At 43.0% G+C, this 17,326-nt stretch overlaps 2 protein-coding genes across 2 annotated transcripts; both read left to right on the top strand.

Moving 5' to 3' along the window:
* Positions 1-1,638: 1,638 nt before the first annotated feature.
* Positions 1,639-4,132, top strand: LOC141016379 (tripartite motif-containing protein 16-like). Its single transcript, XM_073490692.1, has one exon. It carries the CDS (start codon positions 1,790-1,792, stop codon positions 3,458-3,460), a length of 1,671 nt encoding a protein of 556 aa, XP_073346793.1. The 5' UTR covers positions 1,639-1,789; the 3' UTR covers positions 3,461-4,132.
* Positions 4,133-7,516: 3,384 nt separating this feature from the next.
* Positions 7,517-17,028, top strand: LOC141017097 (uncharacterized). The gene is made up of 6 exons (XM_073491713.1): positions 7,517-9,310; positions 11,248-11,379; positions 11,570-11,632; positions 12,105-12,171; positions 12,678-12,806; positions 14,585-17,028. The coding sequence occupies exons 1-6, from the start codon at positions 7,649-7,651 to the stop codon at positions 16,354-16,356; spliced, it is 3,825 nt and encodes a 1,274-aa protein (XP_073347814.1). The 5' UTR covers positions 7,517-7,648; the 3' UTR covers positions 16,357-17,028.
* Positions 17,029-17,326: the final 298 nt, after the last annotated feature.

Genomic DNA, 17,326 nt, shown 5'->3' with positions numbered 1-17,326 from the left:
GCTTAATGAACGTGCTGAAGGAAAAGTGTTTTGTCACAACCTTCCACCTATAAAGTGGGATGTCTGAGACTGGACAGGTGAAGTTTCACTTGAGCAGTGAGTTATTATTGTTCAAAAAGTGTATTTAAGTAACGTATATGGTCCTAACAATGATAGTCGATGATTTATTTCTCTTAATCTCTGACCTGTCAGGTCAATACTTGATAGCAGGTGATGTGATTTGCACTTTGGACCCAGTGAACGATCGTTCAACAGGCATCGACAACACACAGGCCAAATGAAGAAGACCGATCCAACAGTTGATGAAAGATTTAAATCTGTTGGATATTTGGAGACATCTTGATCCTAGCTCGATAGCTTCCTCATGCTACTCTAGTACTCACCAAACATACTCAGGTATTGATTACTTTTCAACTGCTTCCCAGGATTACAGATCGTCAGTACCACAGTGTCGTTATCTCTGAACATACAGCAGTTTCATTAATATATATCAGTAATAAAATGGTGTGCGACGCCCCTAAATGGCGTCTTCAAACAGGATGGCTTCAGGACCCGTCATTCATAGACTCCCTTGGTAAACAAATAGAGCTTTACTTTGAAACTAATACATGTGAAACCTCAGCATGTGTAAGATGGGAAGCATTCAAAGTATTCATCAGAGGTCAAATTATTGGCTTTTGTAGTTCAAACAGCCAAACAAAAGATATATATCAGAAAACAACTGATAATACAGATGATCTTAATAAACTGCTGCTACTAAAGGGCCTGTTGTAATGAAATGTCAGCGAGTAGAGCAGCTGCAAAGGTACTGAAATAGAAAACAAGGTGACGAACATGGAGATAAAGCAGGAAGACGACTCGCATGGCAGATCAAACTAAGACAAACTGAGCGAGCTGTTACCACAACTGAAGGCCCATCGGGAAACATAAGAGATCCAGTGAAGATTAATGAAGCATGTAGAGATTATTATGGAAAGCTGTGTGGTTCAGAGTGCTCTCCTAACTTGGACCTCCAGACGCAGTTCTTAGATAATCTTAACTTACCACAGATTTCAGAAGAAGATGAGATTCATCTAGAAGAAGAGTTAACACTGAAGGAAATATCAGAAGCTACTGATGCGATGTGTAAACGTGTAGATTTCCCAGATTCATCCAGTCATCATGACGGTCTCCACCTGAACTGCAGAGTCAAATGATCTGATGCATTCATGTTGTGGGATTCAGAGACGGAACAAGACACTTTTGATTTCTTTGTTTGAATGCATCTCACATCAAAATACAGCTTTTAATCCAGATTATATTCTGAGTTTAACGTGTTCATCTGATGTGTTAGAATCACTGCAACCATGGAAAACTTTAATTAAACTATATTTTAGGAGAACAAATGAGCTGATTGTGAAAACTGGAGAGTCGTCATCAAACCCTCTGATTCTAAGAAGAGTTCACCTCCTAGAAACTGAAGTGATCAGTGTTTTTAACAGAGAAATGATCTCTGTTGTAAACAAGTGTTAAACAGTGTCTCTCTCAAACCTCCTCGTCCTGGAATGAAGCACAGCTGGATCAGCCCTCCCTCTTCTTCCTGCTCTCAAACACAGCAGCTCCACCCTGTCACTTTATCTCCTTGTTCCCTCCCCTTCAGATCTGCACTTTGAATGAGGGTGTAACCAGGAAGTGAAGGAGCTGACGAGCCTCATTCACTGCAGAAGCTCATGTTGTTCAGATCAGAGCTCAGACTAGTTTCAGTTATCAGGAAGTGAATCTCAGACAGTTGTTGCGACTCGGAGGTGAAATGGCTCAACAAATCAATCAACTGGACCGAGCAAAGTTCTGCTGTTCCATCTGTTTGGATCTACTGAAGGATCCGGTGACTATTCCCTGTGGACACAGCTACTGCATGAACTGTATTCAAAGCTACTGGGACACAGAGGATGAGAAGAAAACCCACAGCTGCCCTCAGTGTAGGCAGAGCTTCACACCGAGGCCTGTCCTGGTGAAAAACACCATGTTAGCAGATTTAGTGGAGGAGCTGAAGAAGACTGGACTCCAAGCTGCTCCTGCTGATCTCTGCTATGCTGGACCTGAAGATGTGGCCTGTGATGTCTGCACTGGGAGGAAACTGAGAGCAGTTAAGTCCTGTCTGGTCTGTCTGGCCTCTTACTGTGAGAAACACCTGCAGCCTCATTATGAAGCAGCTCCTTTAAAGAAACACAAGCTGGTGGAGCCGTCAGAGAAGCTCCAGGAGAACATCTGCTCTCGTCACGATGAGGTGATGAAGATCTTCTGCCGTACTGATCAGCAGACCATCTGTATTTTGTGCTCCATGGACGAACATAAAGGCCACGACACAGTGTCAGCTGCAGCAGAGAGGACTGAGAGGCAGAGAGAGCTCGAGGTGAGTCGACAAAACATCCAGCAGAGAATCCAGGACAGAGAGGAAGATGTGAAGGTGCTTCAACAGGAGGTGGAGGCCATCAATGGCTCTGCTGATAAAGCAGTGGAGCACAGTGAGAAGATCTTCACCGAGCTGATCCGTCTCATGGAGAAAAGACGCTCTGATGTGAAGAAGCAGGTCAGATCCCAGCAGGAAACTGAAGTGAGTCGAGTCAAAGAGCTTCAGGAGAAGCTGGAGCAGGAGATCACTGAGCTGAAGAGGAAAGACGCTGAGCTGAAGAAGCTCTCACACACAGAGGATCACAACCAGTTTCTACACAACTACCCCTCACTGTCAGCACTCAGTGAGTCTACACACTCATCCAGCATCAATATCCGTCCTCTGAGATACTTTGAGGATGTGACAGCAGCTGTGTCAGAGGTCAGAGACAAACTACAGGACGTCCTGAGAGACACATGGACAAACATCTCACTGACAGTGACTGAAGTGGATGTTTTACTGTCAAACCCACAAACAGAGAACAAGACCAGAGCTGGACTCTTAAGATATTCACGTGAAATCACACTGGATCCAAACACAGCAAACACAAAGCTGTTATTATCTGAGGGGAACAGAAAAGTAACAAGAATGAGTAAACAACAGTCTTATTCTAGTCACCCAGACAGATTCACTTACTATCGTCAGGTCCTGAGTAGAGAGAGTCTGACTGGATGTTGTTACTGGGAGGTGGAGTTGAGAGGAGGAGGTGAAGTAGCAGTCGCATACAAGAATATCAGCAGAGCAGGGAGTGAATCTTCGTTTGGACAAAATGACAAATCTTGGTCATTAAGATGTGTCAATAACAGTTATAACTTTTATTACAACAATGTCAAAACTCCCGTCTCAGGTCCTCGGTCCTCCAGAGTTGGAGTGTACCTGGATCACAGTGCAGGTATTCTGTCCTTCTACAGCGTCTCTGAAACCATCACTCTCCTCCACAGAGTCCAGACCACATTCACTCAGCCTCTCTATGCTGGAGTTTGGGTTTGTTATTCTGACACCACTGCTGAGTTCAGTAAAGTCAAATAGACAGAAGTCATTTAAGGGACAGTGAGTTAAACTCTGAGTTTTAACTCTTAAACTTATTCTGTCTTCATGTTTGTGGCTGATTGTTGTGTGGTGTCTTCACCTGTCAATCAAACATGATGGGCGGGACTTTGTCATCTTCTCATGTGTTGTTGTGTAAATGTTTGAGTGTCTTACGGTGGCGCTCCTTCCTGTGTCTGTTTAACCATGGAGGCTCTCACTGCTCATGATGACTTTTGTTCAGCTCAACTGACATTTGTCTGCATGAAGATATAAACGTGTCTGTGCTGTAAATGTGTGTTGAATATTTGTACTGATGTGTTTGCATGTTGTTGTTTCTCTCCCACTGCATGAGTCTAAAGAGAGAAAGCAGCAGAGCTTCATTTATCCTACATATTTAGTTCTCATCACTTTGTACATGTTTAAATTCATCTATAATCACATTTACATTTATTTGTTTGGCAGAACAAAAGCTGTCGTTGTTCCAATCGTCACACAAATTCAATAATATATGAGGAAGATCGTTTATTATTTTCTTGTACGTAGCTGAGATTCAAACAAACTGATTGTGTGGATGAAGTGAAATCATTGAACCAGAGTCATTGAACAGACTTTACTGATGGGACGTGTGAACAAACTGAAGCTTTACATGGTGAATAAACAAACAGGAACAAAGTCTTTTCTTGTCGTCTTCATTCCAGGGTCTCACACAGAGCTGATGGAGAACATGTGACACTAATATGAGAGTATAACTGAGGCACTTTTCCTCCTCAAACACCACAAAGTTCACAGTTCATGTTCAGAGCTGAAGCCGTCAGAAAATCATCAAATGAATAAATTATTCTTCACGTTTGGTTTCAAGTATTTCCATGTTGTTGAATCATAATTCTAGAAGTCAGAGAACTTAAAAAGCCTCAAATGTCACATTTCTAAATACTATTTACAACCTGAGAGCTGATGTGAAGAATATTTGTAAAGGTGAATCTCTTCTCTCCCGTCTTTCCCGTGTGACCTGAATGCAGCATCAGTGTTACAGGCTGTGACTCCTGTGAACAAACTGACACAGTGTGATGTCACATATATTTAAATGTGTCTTTACTGATGTTGTTTGAAGCTGCCAAAGGCTCAGTGAAGTTTCTACATGTCTTCCTGCAGTGAACATCACAGCAGGTCAACAAGTGAACTGTGAAAACTGATGCAGGACACAAGAGGGCGCCGTCATCCTGCTAACCAGAGATGTAGTGGAGGTTAAAGCAGCTCCGCTCACTTTGTCTGCATGTTTTACTCAAAGGAGACATATTATGCTCATTTTCAGGCTCATATCTTTATTTCAGGTGTCTTTCAGAAGACGTTTACAGGCTTTAATGTCCAAAAAACTGATGATTTTTCTCCCTCTGTCCACTGACGCTGTCTGAATGTTCAGCTCACACAGACTTCCACCTGCTGAAGTTCAGGTCGACCACTTGTGTTTGAAGGTTTTACTCCAAACTTCACTTTTCTTTACAACTAACAGTCACATTTTAATCATTTTCAGGTAAAGATGGAAATCACATCATTGATTCATATAAATCATCAAATGAGCAGCAGAAGCAGCTGCTCTGGTTCACCAGACTCCCTTAACAAATTGCATCATTTTAAGAGTTGTTTCATGAGGAGAAACTTTAAACGATTTGTGACACAGCTGCAGCAGATTCTGAATCATTGTCTCCTTCTTGTAAATTCAGCATTAAATGAAAACAGTAAGTTGTGTGTTTCCTTGTAGAAAGTGTCAGTTTGTGGCAGCATGGCTGCACCAGCCTGTCTGCTTCTGTGTCTAAAGTGCTAAAGTCTGACCTGCCAACATTTAGCAGCTGTTTGAACACACTGTTTACACTGATTTCACCATTTACACTCAATTTATGAAAGAAGAAACATTTTATTGATGCTGAACATGTCACATTTTACAAATGCACTAAACAGTAACCAGTATAGGCGACTTCTTTGTCCCCGTGGAGAAAGTCACCAGACTCCCTTTGAAAATGTCTCAATTTAGTGAGTTGTTGAGTTGTAGACACTTTATAAACTGTGTGAAACTCTGTCTCTGACTAATTCTTCATTATTTGTTCCTTCTTGTGAATTCAGCAAATGTTCTGCATGAACTTCTTTCTGTCTTTGTGTAAATGCTGTACGAAGTCTCCAGACACTTCAGTTGTTTAGGAGAACGCTGCAAAGCTACTTTAATGTTTTTGTTAATGACTGTTAGCACATTGGGATGAGCCATTATGAATCTGTAGACTGGACAAAGCTGGCAGCCAATGTGACTTTGACAGACTCTGAATGAACACTGGCTCAACAGTTCATTGCAACCTTGTGATAATGTGTCTCATTTTGTTTATTTTCATATTGTGTTTATGCTTCTCGATGCTTAATGAACGTGCTGAAGGAAAAGTGTTTTGTCACAACCTTCCACCTATAAAGTGGGATGTCTGAGACTGGACAGGTGAAGTTTCACTTGAGCAGTGAGTTATTATTGTTCAAAAAGTGTATTTAAGTAACGTATATGGTCCTAACGATGATAGTCGATGATGTATTTCTCTTAATCTCTGACCTGTCAGGTCAATACTTGATAGCAGGTGATGTGATTTGCACTTTGGACCCAGTGAAAGATCGTTCAACAGGCATCGACAACACACAGGCCAAATCAAGAAGACCGATCCAACAGTTCATGAAAGATTTAAATCTGTTGGATATTTGGAGACATCTTAATCCTAGCTCGATAGCTTCCTCATGCTACTCTAGTACTCACCAAACATACTCAGGTATTGATTACTTTTCAACTGCTTCCCAGGATTACAGATCGTCAGTACCACAGTGTCGTTATCTCTGACCATACAGCAGTTTCATTAATATATATCAGTAATAAAATGGTGTGCGACGCCCCTAAATGGCGTCTTCAAACAGGATGGCTTCAGGACCCGTCATTCATAGACTTCCTTGGTAAACAAATAGAGCTTTACTTTGAAACTAATACATGTGAAACCTCAGCATGTGTAAGATGGGAAGCATTCAAAGTATTCATCAGAGGTCAAATTATGGGCTTTTGTAGTTCAAACAGCCAAACTAAAGATATATATCAGAAAACAACTGATAATACAGATGATCTTAATAAAGTGCTGCTACTAAAGGGCCTGTTGTAATGAAATGTCAGCGAGTAGAGCAGCTGCAAAGGTACTGAAATAGAAAACAAGGTGACGAACATGGAGATAAAGCAGGAAGACGACTCGCATGGCAGATCAAACTAAGACAAACTGAGCGAGCTGTTACCACAACTGAAGGCCCATCGGGAAACATAAGAGATCCAGTGAAGATTAATGAAGCATGTAGAGATTATTATGGAAAGCTGTGTGGTTCAGAGTGCTCTCCTAACTTGGACCTCCAGACGCAGTTCTTAGATAATCTTAACTTACCACAGATTTCAGAAGAAGATGAGATTCATCTAGAAGAAGAGTTAACACTGAAGGAAATATCAGAAGCTACTGATGCGATGTGTAAACGTGTAGATTTCCCAGATTCATCCAGTCATCATGACGGTCTCCACCTGAACTGCAGAGTCAAATGATCTGATGCATTCATGTTGTGGGATTCAGAGACGGAACAAGACACTTTTGATTTCTTTGTTTGAACGCATCTCACATCAAAATACAGCTTTTAATCCAGATTATATTCTGAGTTTAACGTGTTCATCTGATGTGTTAGAATCACTGCAACCATGGAAAACTTTAATTAAACTATATTTTAGGAGAACAAATGAGCTGATTGTGAAAACTGGAGAGTCGTCATCAAACCCTCTGATTCTAAGAAGAGTTCACCTCCTAGAAACTGAAGTGATCAGTGTTTTTAACAGAGAAATGATCTCTGTTGTGAACAAGTGTTAAACAGTGTCTCTCTCAAACCTCCTCTTCCTGGAATGAAGCACAGCTGGATCAGCCCTCCCTCTTCTTCCTGCTCTCAAACACAGCAGCTCCACTCTGTCACTTTATCTCCTTGTTCCCTCCCCTTCAGATCCGCACTTTGAATGAGGGTGTAACCAGGAAGTGAAGGAGCTGACGAGCCTCATTCACTGCGGAAGCTCATGTTGTTCAGATCAGAGCTCAGACTAGTTTCAGTTATCAGGAAGTGAAACTCAGACAGTCGTTGACACGCGGAGGTGAAATGGCTCAACAAAACAATCAACTGGACCGAGCAAAGTTCTGCTGTTCCATCTGTTTGGATCCACTGAAGGATCCGGTGACGATTCCCTGTGGACACAGCTACTGCATGAACTGTATTCAAAGCTACTGGGACGAAGAGGATGAGAAGAAAACCCACAGCTGCCCTCAGTGTAGGCAGAGCTTCACACCGAGGCCTGTCCTGGTGAAAAACACCATGTTAGCAGATTTAGTGGAGGAGCTGAAGAAGACTGGACTCCAAGCTGCTCCTGCTGATCTCTGCTATGCTGGAGCTGAAGATGTGGCCTGTGATGTCTGCACTGGGAGGAAACTGAGAGCAGTTAAGTCCTGTTTGTCCTGTCCGGCCTCTTACTGTGAGAAACACCTGCAGCCTCATTATGAAGCAGCTCCTTTAAAGAAACACAAGCTGGTGGAGCCGTCAGAGAAGCTCCAGGAGAACATCTGCTCTCGTCACGATGAGGTGATGAAGATCTTCTGCCGTACTGATCAGCAGACCATCTGTATTTTGTGCTCCATGGACGAACATAAAGGCCACGACACAGTGTCAGCTGCAGCAGAGAGGACTGAGAGGCAGAGAGAGCTGGAGGTGAGTCGACAAAACATCCAGCAGAGAATCCAGGACAGAGAGGAAGATGTGAAGGTGCTTCAACAGGAGGTGGAGGCCATCAATGGCTCTGCTGATAAAGCAGTGGAGCACAGTGAGAAGATCTTCACCGAGCTGATCCGTCTCATGGAGAAAAGACGCTCTGATGTGAAGCAGCAGGTCAGATCCCAGCAGGAAACTGAAGTGAGTCGAGTCAAAGAGCTTCAGGAGAAGGTGGAGCAGGAGATCACTGAGCTGAAGAGGAAAGACGCTGAGCTGAAGAAGCTCTCACACACAGAGGATCACAACCAGTTTCTACACAACTACCCCTCACTGTCAGCACTCAGTGAGTCTACACACTCATCCAGCATCAATATCCGTCCTCTGAAGTACTTTGAGGATGTGACAGCAGCTGTGTCAGAGGTCAGAGACAAACTACAGGACGTCCTGAGAGAGACATGGACAAACATCTCACTGACAGTGACTGAAGTGGATGTTTTACTGTCACACCCACAACCAGAGCCTGAGACCAGAGCTGGACTCTTAAGATATTCACGTGAAATCACAATGGATACAAACACAGCACACACACAGCTGTTATTATCTGAGGGGAACAGAAAAGCAACAAGAATGAGTCAACAACAGTCTTATTCTAGTCACCCAGACAGATTCACTTACTGGTGTCAGGTCCTGAGTAGAGAGAGTCTGACTGGACGTTGTTACTGGGAGGTGGAGTGGAGAGGAAGATATGTTGAAGTAGCAGTCGCATACAAGAATATCAGGAGAGCAGGGAATGAATCTTTGTTTGGACGAAATGACAAATCTTGGTCATTACAACGTTACAATGACAGATATTACTTTTATCACAACAAAGTCCAAACTCCCGTCTCAGGTCCTCTGTCCTCCAGAGTTGGAGTGTACCTGGATCACAGTGCAGGTATTCTGTCCTTCTACAGCGTCTCTGAAACCATCACTCTCCTCCACAGAGTCCAGACCACATTCACTCAGCCTCTCTATGCTGGAGTTAATGTTTATTATGAATCCACTGCTGAGTTCAGTAAAGTCAAATAGACAGAAGTCATTTAAGGGACAGTGAGTTAAACTCTGAGTTTTAACTCTTAAACTTATTCTGTCTTCATGTTTGTGGCTGATTGTTGTGTGGTGTCTTCACCTGTCAATCAAACATGATGGGCGGGACTTTGACATCTTCTCACCTGTTGTTGTGTAAATGTTTGAGTGTCTTTAGGTGGCGCTCCTTCCTGTGTCTGTTTAACCATGGAGGCTCTCACTGCTCATGATGACTTTTGTTCAGCTCAACTGACATTTGTCTGCATGAAGATATAAACGTGTCTGTGCTCTAAATGTGTGTTGAATATTTGTACTGATGTGTTTGCATGTTGTTGTTTCTCTCCCACTGCATGAGTCTAAAGAGAGAAAGCAGCAGAGCTTCATTTATCCTACATATTTAGTTCTCATCACTTTGTACATGTTTAAATTCATCTATAATCACATTTACATTTATTTGTTTGGCAGAACAAAAGCTGTCGTTGTTCCAATCGTCACACAAATTCAATAATATATGAGGAAGATCGTTTATTATTTTCTTGTACGTAGCTGAGATTCAAACAAACTGATTGTGTGGATGAAGTGAAATCATTGAACCAGAGTCATTGAACAGACTTTACTGATGGGACGTGTGAACAAACTGAAGCTTTACATGGTGAATAAACAAACAGGAACAAAGTCTTTTCTTGTCGTCTTTGTAGTGCTTCATGCAACATTAATAGGGCGTTTTGGGTTAAATATGGCTATCAATAACAATTAATGATTATCAGGGATAATTATTAATTATGATAAATAATAAGATCCAATTTATATTAGATCACCTCGGGGCACCACCCTTGAAGAACAGATAAGATGGTCAATTCACCAAATCAGTCTCATAAAAATGTACTAAACTGTTTGTAACGGATTAATAATTAAGTTAATAACTACAACCAATATTGTCATAACAGCTGTAATGGTCGAAGGATTTTTGAGTTCTTGACAGTCGATGTTGGCAACATTCACTCTTGTACAATATAAAAATAGAAAGCATGAAGGTTCAAAAGTCTTTTATTTAACACAAAGATGAAAACACACTAACTAACATGTACTATATACAGCTGTGTGTGTGTGTGTGTGTGTGTGTGTGTGTGTGTGTGTGTGTGTGTGTGTGTGTGTGTGTGTGTGTGTGTGTGTCTGGCTCCACCTGCTGTTGTTTCTTGGTATAATTACAGCAGACGATCTACATTGAATGCTGCAGCACTACTGGTGTCGTTACTGTGAGAAACAATCATTGATTTAGCTGCTTTTTTTCATTGAACTGACAAAGTTGAAGCTGCAGTTGAAGAGAAGAACAATGATCTCACGTCAGCTGAGTGTTTTCTTTGTTTCCTCTCCACGACATCACAGAGGCAAATATTTTACAACACGTTACTCGACACTTTAGAAAGTAAGAGTTTTACACACACAATGTATGACGACTAAATGATAAACTACCCGACACTATTCAGTAAGTACAGCTGAAACTAGAGCAGCTCAGTAGAGCGCATACCTCCGCCAAGGCCCAGTAGTCAACTTTAATTCAATCAAGCCTAATCCAAGATAACGTAAAACATTAAAAACACTTCCAGCTGCAGCAATTTGCTTTTCCATGTGGTGAACTCCAGTGGGCTGCGGTGACGTCCCGTCTTCCCCTCAAACAAGTGCGTGATGTTGCAAATCGATATTCAGCTCACAATCATCTACTGACGTCAGCCTGGAACATTTTACTGCAGCCACCGCTTTTTGTTGAGAAAATCAACATCTTCATCTGGAGTACAGAAGAAATGTACACACAGAAAAGTTCATGGGCTGGAACTGAAAATGGCAGCAGGGATTCTTCTGGAAACATCCTTTAATAATATCCAGCTGTGTGTCATGACGGCGTCCTGGTGTGTCCTTTCCTGTCTCTGCAGAGTTACCTGGACAAACTGCAGGAGGACATCGGTAAGACTCTTGAGAAGGTGAGCAGCAGAGAGAAATACATCAACAACCAGCTGGAGCATCTGATCCAGGAGTACCGCAGCGCTCAGGCCAAACTCAGCGAGGTAAACGCCAAAAGACAAGTATGACAAACAAAAACTTCCAGCTGATCGATTGAAGGTTTTAGGAATGGGCAAAAACACAGAAAGGTTGTTCTGTCCTGATGCACGTTTGGATTTCAAGTTTGGAAATATAAATCATTCTTTATTTAAGGACCAAACACAAACCTGGTAACAAACACGTGTTCTCCAACAGGCAAAGGAGCACTACCAGCAGGCCAGTGGAGGAGTGACTGAGAGGACCAGAGTCCTGGCAGAGGTCAGTGAACACATCGTATGTTTTCATGTCACTGCGGTCGCGTCCGTGTGGAGAAAGACCCGACATTAACATTCATCTCTGGTGATGCGAACACAAACGGACGGCTCTAAATACAAGTGTAAATGACCACCAAGACGCTGGCGAGGTGGTCTGGGACACATTGGACCGCATTGTAAATGTCATGATGCGTCCCCGACAAGGACATCATCAGTGGAGGATGTGATGGTTGTTACGGTGACAAAATGACTTGTCTGGGCTCTTAACCTGCCAATGTTAGCAGCAGATGTTAACACACTGTCTGTTTCAACCAACGCTTCAAACTAGCAGCTGCAATATCACCAGACTCCCTTAACAAATCGCAGCATTTTGAGAGTTGGTGAGTGAGGAGAAACTTTACACGATTTGTGACACAGCTGCAGCAAATTCTTAATCATTGGTGCCTTCTTCTAAATTCAGCTTCCGTGTGTTTCAGATCAGTGAAGAGCTGGAGAAGGTGAAGCAGGAGATGGAGGAGAAAGGCAGCAGCATGTCTGACGGAGGTGAATCTGATGACTGACTCTGTGTCTAAGTTCATTTGAAGAAATGAGCTGTCTGTGTTTGATACCGACCGTCTGTCTGTGTGTGATACCGACCGTCTGTCTGTGTTTGATACCGACCGTCTGTCCGTGTTTGATACCGACCGTCTGTCTGTGTTTGATACCGACCGTCTGTCTGTGTTTGATACCGACCGTCCGTCTGTGTTTGATACCGACCGCCCGTCTGTGTTTGATACCGACCGTCTGTCTGTGTTTGATACCGACCGCCTGTCTGTGTTTGATACCGACCGTCCGTCTGTGTTTGATACCGACCGCCCGTCTGTGTTTGATACCGACCGTCTGTCTGTGTTTGATACCGACCGCCTGTCCGTGTTTGATACCGAACATCCGTCTGTGTTTGATACCGTCTGTCTGTCTGTGTTTGATACCGACCGTCTGTCTGTGTTTGATACCGACCGTCTGTCTGTGTTTGATACCGACCGTCTGTCCGTGTTTGATTCCTCCTTCAGCTCCGGTGGTGAAGATCAAGCAGAGTTTGACCAAGCTGAAGCAGGAGATCGTTCAGATGGACGTGAGGATCGGCGTCGTCGAGCACACGCTGCTTCAGGCCAAACTCAAAGAGAAGTCCAACATGACACGCGACATGCACGCCACCAACATCCCCGAGACGGCCGCCGGGCCCTTCGCTTAGGTTGACCGGCACAAACAACAAACACCAGCAGCTGTCTCATGTATTTCTCATGACATTGGATCTTTAACACTTGTGTCTCCACAGTGTCGGTCCGTCAGCTGGAACAGTTCATCAGTTTGACTCTTTGTCCTGAACGTCACTTATTTATTTCTCAGCTACATTTTTTATGAAGAGTATCTGGTTTCCTTTTTTGTGAATATGAACATACAATAAATTTTTATTCCAACAATAATTTCTGTCTTTTGTTGAAGTTGAATTTGTTCTGTGAACATTTACTCTGAGCAAAAAGGCCACGAGACGTCAGCAGCAGAGAAACTCCTGAACCTGATGAGGTTTTAATTTTAAAACTCTGATTTTATTCACCTTTAAATGACAGAATGAATCCAGGTCCAATGTTTCAACACAAGAGGGCGCCGTCATCCTGCCAACCACAGATGTGTTGGAGGTTAAAGCTCCTCAGCTCACCTGTTATACAGTTTTAGTTAACAACATGTGTTGAGGCTGATGTGAGTCTTCATCATTAAGGTGCAGTGCGTCACACATCATGGTAAACGTGTGTCGGACCACTGAAAGTGCAGATTGGATCTGTGTTGCCTCCTTCAAACTACAGTCAGCTCTCTGTGTGAGGTTGATCCATCACACAGGACACATCGTCAGCCCGCTGCAGGAAGTTAAAGTGAGAGTCTTGAAGTTTAACACTCGTCGGTTTACACAGTAAAGATGATAAAATGTCTCCTTGTGATGCACCGGTGTTACGAGTCCTCATCTCTGACACTTCACCTTTTACACCCAGTGGAGAATTACATCATTTACAACTGAAAGAGCTTAAATTATTGTTTCATCAGCCTTTTTTTATTTTAACTTTAGTTTTTCCTCCTTTATTTCAGCTTCAAATCAGCCACGTTTTACAAAAGTCTTGTGGTTTCTTTTGGCCTGATGTGACTTCATGCGTCCACCTGCTGAAGTTCAGCTGACGATGTGTTTGAAGAAGATTCGATTTCAAGATGAAACTTTCACATCAACAGTTTTCAGTCAGCCTGAAATCATTTTAAGGTCCCGATGATGGAAATCAAATGTTTGGCTGTGATCACACGAGGAAACAGACTAAAGTACATCCACTTTACTGATTTATTGATTCATATAAATCATCACATGAACAGCAGAAGCAGCTGATCTGGTTCATTTATGTCCTTCTGGGTTCAGAGTGACAACAAATATCTGGATTGATGATTTTAGTTTGAAGCTTGAAAAGCTGGTTTGACTCAGGATGATGTTGTGAAACAGAAATGTTAATCATTAAACGTGAGAACATTATATTCCAGCGGCTTCAGTGTTTTATGACAGGCTGGTTTGATGACTCCCTGTTGAAGGTCGACTGTTTTTATGAGCAGGAAAATAAAACTGAACACAATCTGAGGAAGAGTTAGAGAACTATGGAGCCGTCAGCAAAGCCTGAGGAGCCCAGAAATATTTCACAACTAAAAACTTTGATGTTGTCAAATGTGGAGCAGGTTTTAACTGAGGCTTCGTTGTAAACGAGCGAACAAAGTCCAGAGTCACAGAGCGGCTCCTCGTCCTGGAACGAAGCACAGCTGGATCAGCCCTCCCTCTTCTTCCTGCTCTCAAACACAGCAGCTCCACTCTGTCACTTTATCTCCTTGTTCCCTCCCCTTCAGATCTGCACTTTGAATGAGGGTGTAACCAGGAAGTGAAGGAGCTGACGAGCCTCATTCACTGCGGAAGCTCATGTTGTTCAGATCAGAGCTCAGACTAGTTTCAGTTATCAGGAAGTGAATCTCAGACAGTCGTCGACACGCGGAGGTGAAATGGCTCAACAAAACAATCAACTGGACCGAGCAAAGTTCTGCTGTTCCATCTGTTTGGATCTACTGAAGGATCCGGTGACTATTCCTTGTGGACACAGCTACTGCATGAACTGTATTCAAAGCTACTGGGACACAGAGGATGAGAAGAAAACCCACAGCTGCCCTCAGTGTAGGCAGAGCTTCACACCGAGGCCTGTCCTGGTGAAAAACACCATGTTAGCAGATTTAGTGGAGGAGCTGAAGAAGACTGGACTCCAAGCTGCTCCTGCTGATCTCTGCTATGCTGGAGCTGAAGATGTGGCCTGTGATGTCTGCACTGGGAGGAAACTGAGAGCAGTTAAGTCCTGTCTGGTCTGTCTGATCTCTTTCTGTGAGAAACATCTTCAGCCTCACTTTGATGTGGCTCAATTCAAGAAACACAAGCTGGTGGAGCCGTCAGAGAAGCTCCAGGAGAACATCTGCTCTCGTCACGATGAGGTGATGAAGATCTTCTGCCGTACTGATCAGCAGTGTATCTGTTATCTCTGCTCCATGGACGAACATAAAGGCCACGACACAGTGTCAGCTGCAGCAGAGAGGACTGAGAGGCAGAGAGAGCTCGAGGGGAGTCGACAAAACATCCAACAGAGAATCCAGGACAGAGAGGAAGATGTGAAGGTGCTTCAACAGGAGGTGGAGGCCATCAATGGCTCTGCTGATAAAGCAGCGGAGCACAGTGAGAAGATCTTCAACGAGCTGATCCGTCTCATGGAGAAAAGAAGCTCTGATGTGGAGCAGCAGGTCAGATCCCAGCAGGAAACTGAAGTGAGTCGAGTCAAAGAGCTTCAGGAGAAGCTGGAGCAGGAGATCACTGAGCTGAAGAGGAAAGACGCTGAGCTGAAGAAGCTCTCACACACAGAGGATCACAACCAGTTTCTACACAACTACCCCTCACTGTCAGCACTCAGTGAGTCTACACACTCATCCAGCATCAATATCCGTCCTCTGAGATACTTTGAGGATGTGACAGCAGCTGTGTCAGAGGCCAGAGACAAACTACAGGACGTCCTGAGAGACACATGGACAAACATCTCACTGACAGTGACTGAAGTGGATGTTTTACTGTCACACCCACAACCAGAGCCTGAGACCAGAGCTGGACTCTTAAGATATTCACGTGAAATCGCACTGGATCCAAACACAGCATACACACAGCTGTTATTATCTGAGGGGAACAGAAAAGCAACAAGAATGAGACAACATCAGTCTTATTCTAGTCACCCAGACAGATTCACTGACTATCCTCAGGTCCTGAGTAGAGAGAGTCTGACTGGACGTTGTTACTGGGAGGTGGAGTGGAGAGGGACAAATGTTGAAGTAGCAGTCGCATACAAGAATATCAGCAGAGCAGGGGGTGTGAGTAGATTTGGACGAAATGACAAATCTTGGTCATTAGATTGTGACAATAACAGTTATAACTTTTATCACAACAAAGTCCAAACTCCCGTCTCAGGTCCTCGGTCCTCCAGAGTTGGAGTGTACCTGGATCACAGTGCAGGTATTCTGTCCTTCTACAGCGTCTCTGAAACCATCACTCTCCTCCACAGAGTCCAGACCACATTCACTCAGCCTCTCTATGCTGGAGTTTATGTTTGTTCTGAATCCACTGCTGAGTTCAGTAAACTCAAATAGACAGAAGTCATTTAAGGGACAGTGAGTTAAACTCTGAGTTTTAACTCTTAAACTTATTCTGTCTTCATGTTTGTGGCTGATTGTTGTGTGGTGTCTTCACCTGTCAATCAAACATGATGGGCGGGACTTTGTCATCTTCTCATCTGTTGTTGTGTAAATGTTTGAGTGTCTTTAGGTGGCGCTCCTTCCTGTGTCTGTTTAACCATGGAGGCTCTCACTGCTCATGATGACTTTTGTTCAGCTGAACTGACATTTGTCTGCATGAAGATATAAACGTGTCTGTGCTCTAAATGTGTGTTGAATATTTGTACTGATGTGTTTGCATGTTGTTGTTTCTCTCCCACTGCATGAGTCTAAAGAGAGAAAGCAGCAGAGCTTCATTTATCCTACATATTTAGTTCTCATCACTTTGTACATGTTTAAATTCATCTATAATCACATTTACATTTATTTGTTTGGCAGAACAAAAGCTGTCGTTGTTGCAATCGTCACACAAATTCAATAATATATGAGGAAGATCATTTATTATTTTCTTGTACGTAGCTGAGATTCAAACAAACTGATTGTGTGGATGAAGTGAAATCATTGAACCAGAGTCACTGAACAGACTTTACTGATGGGACGTGTGAACAAACTGAAGCTTTACATGGTGAATAAACAAACAGGAACAAAGTCTTTTCTTGTCGTCTTCATTCCAGGGTCTCACACAGAGCTGATGGAGAACATGTGACACTAACATGAGAGTATAACTGAGGCACTTTTCCTCCTCAAACACCACAAAGTTCACAGTTCATGTTCAGAGCTGAAGCGTCAGAAAATCATCAAATGAATAAATTATTCTTCACGTTTGGTTTCAAGTATTTCCATGTTGTTGAATCATAATTCTAGAAGTCAGAGAACTTAAAAAGCCTCAAATGTCACATCCCTAAATACTATTTACAACCTGAGAGCTGATGTGAAGAATATTTGT

The sequence above is a fragment of the Pagrus major genome, chromosome 21 (genome assembly GCF_040436345.1).
Source record: "Pagrus major chromosome 21, Pma_NU_1.0".
In the NCBI taxonomy this organism is placed as follows: Eukaryota; Metazoa; Chordata; class Actinopteri; order Spariformes; family Sparidae; genus Pagrus; species Pagrus major.
The sequence above is the reverse complement of the archived record's forward strand: the minus strand, read 5'-3'. Positions and strand labels throughout refer to the sequence as shown.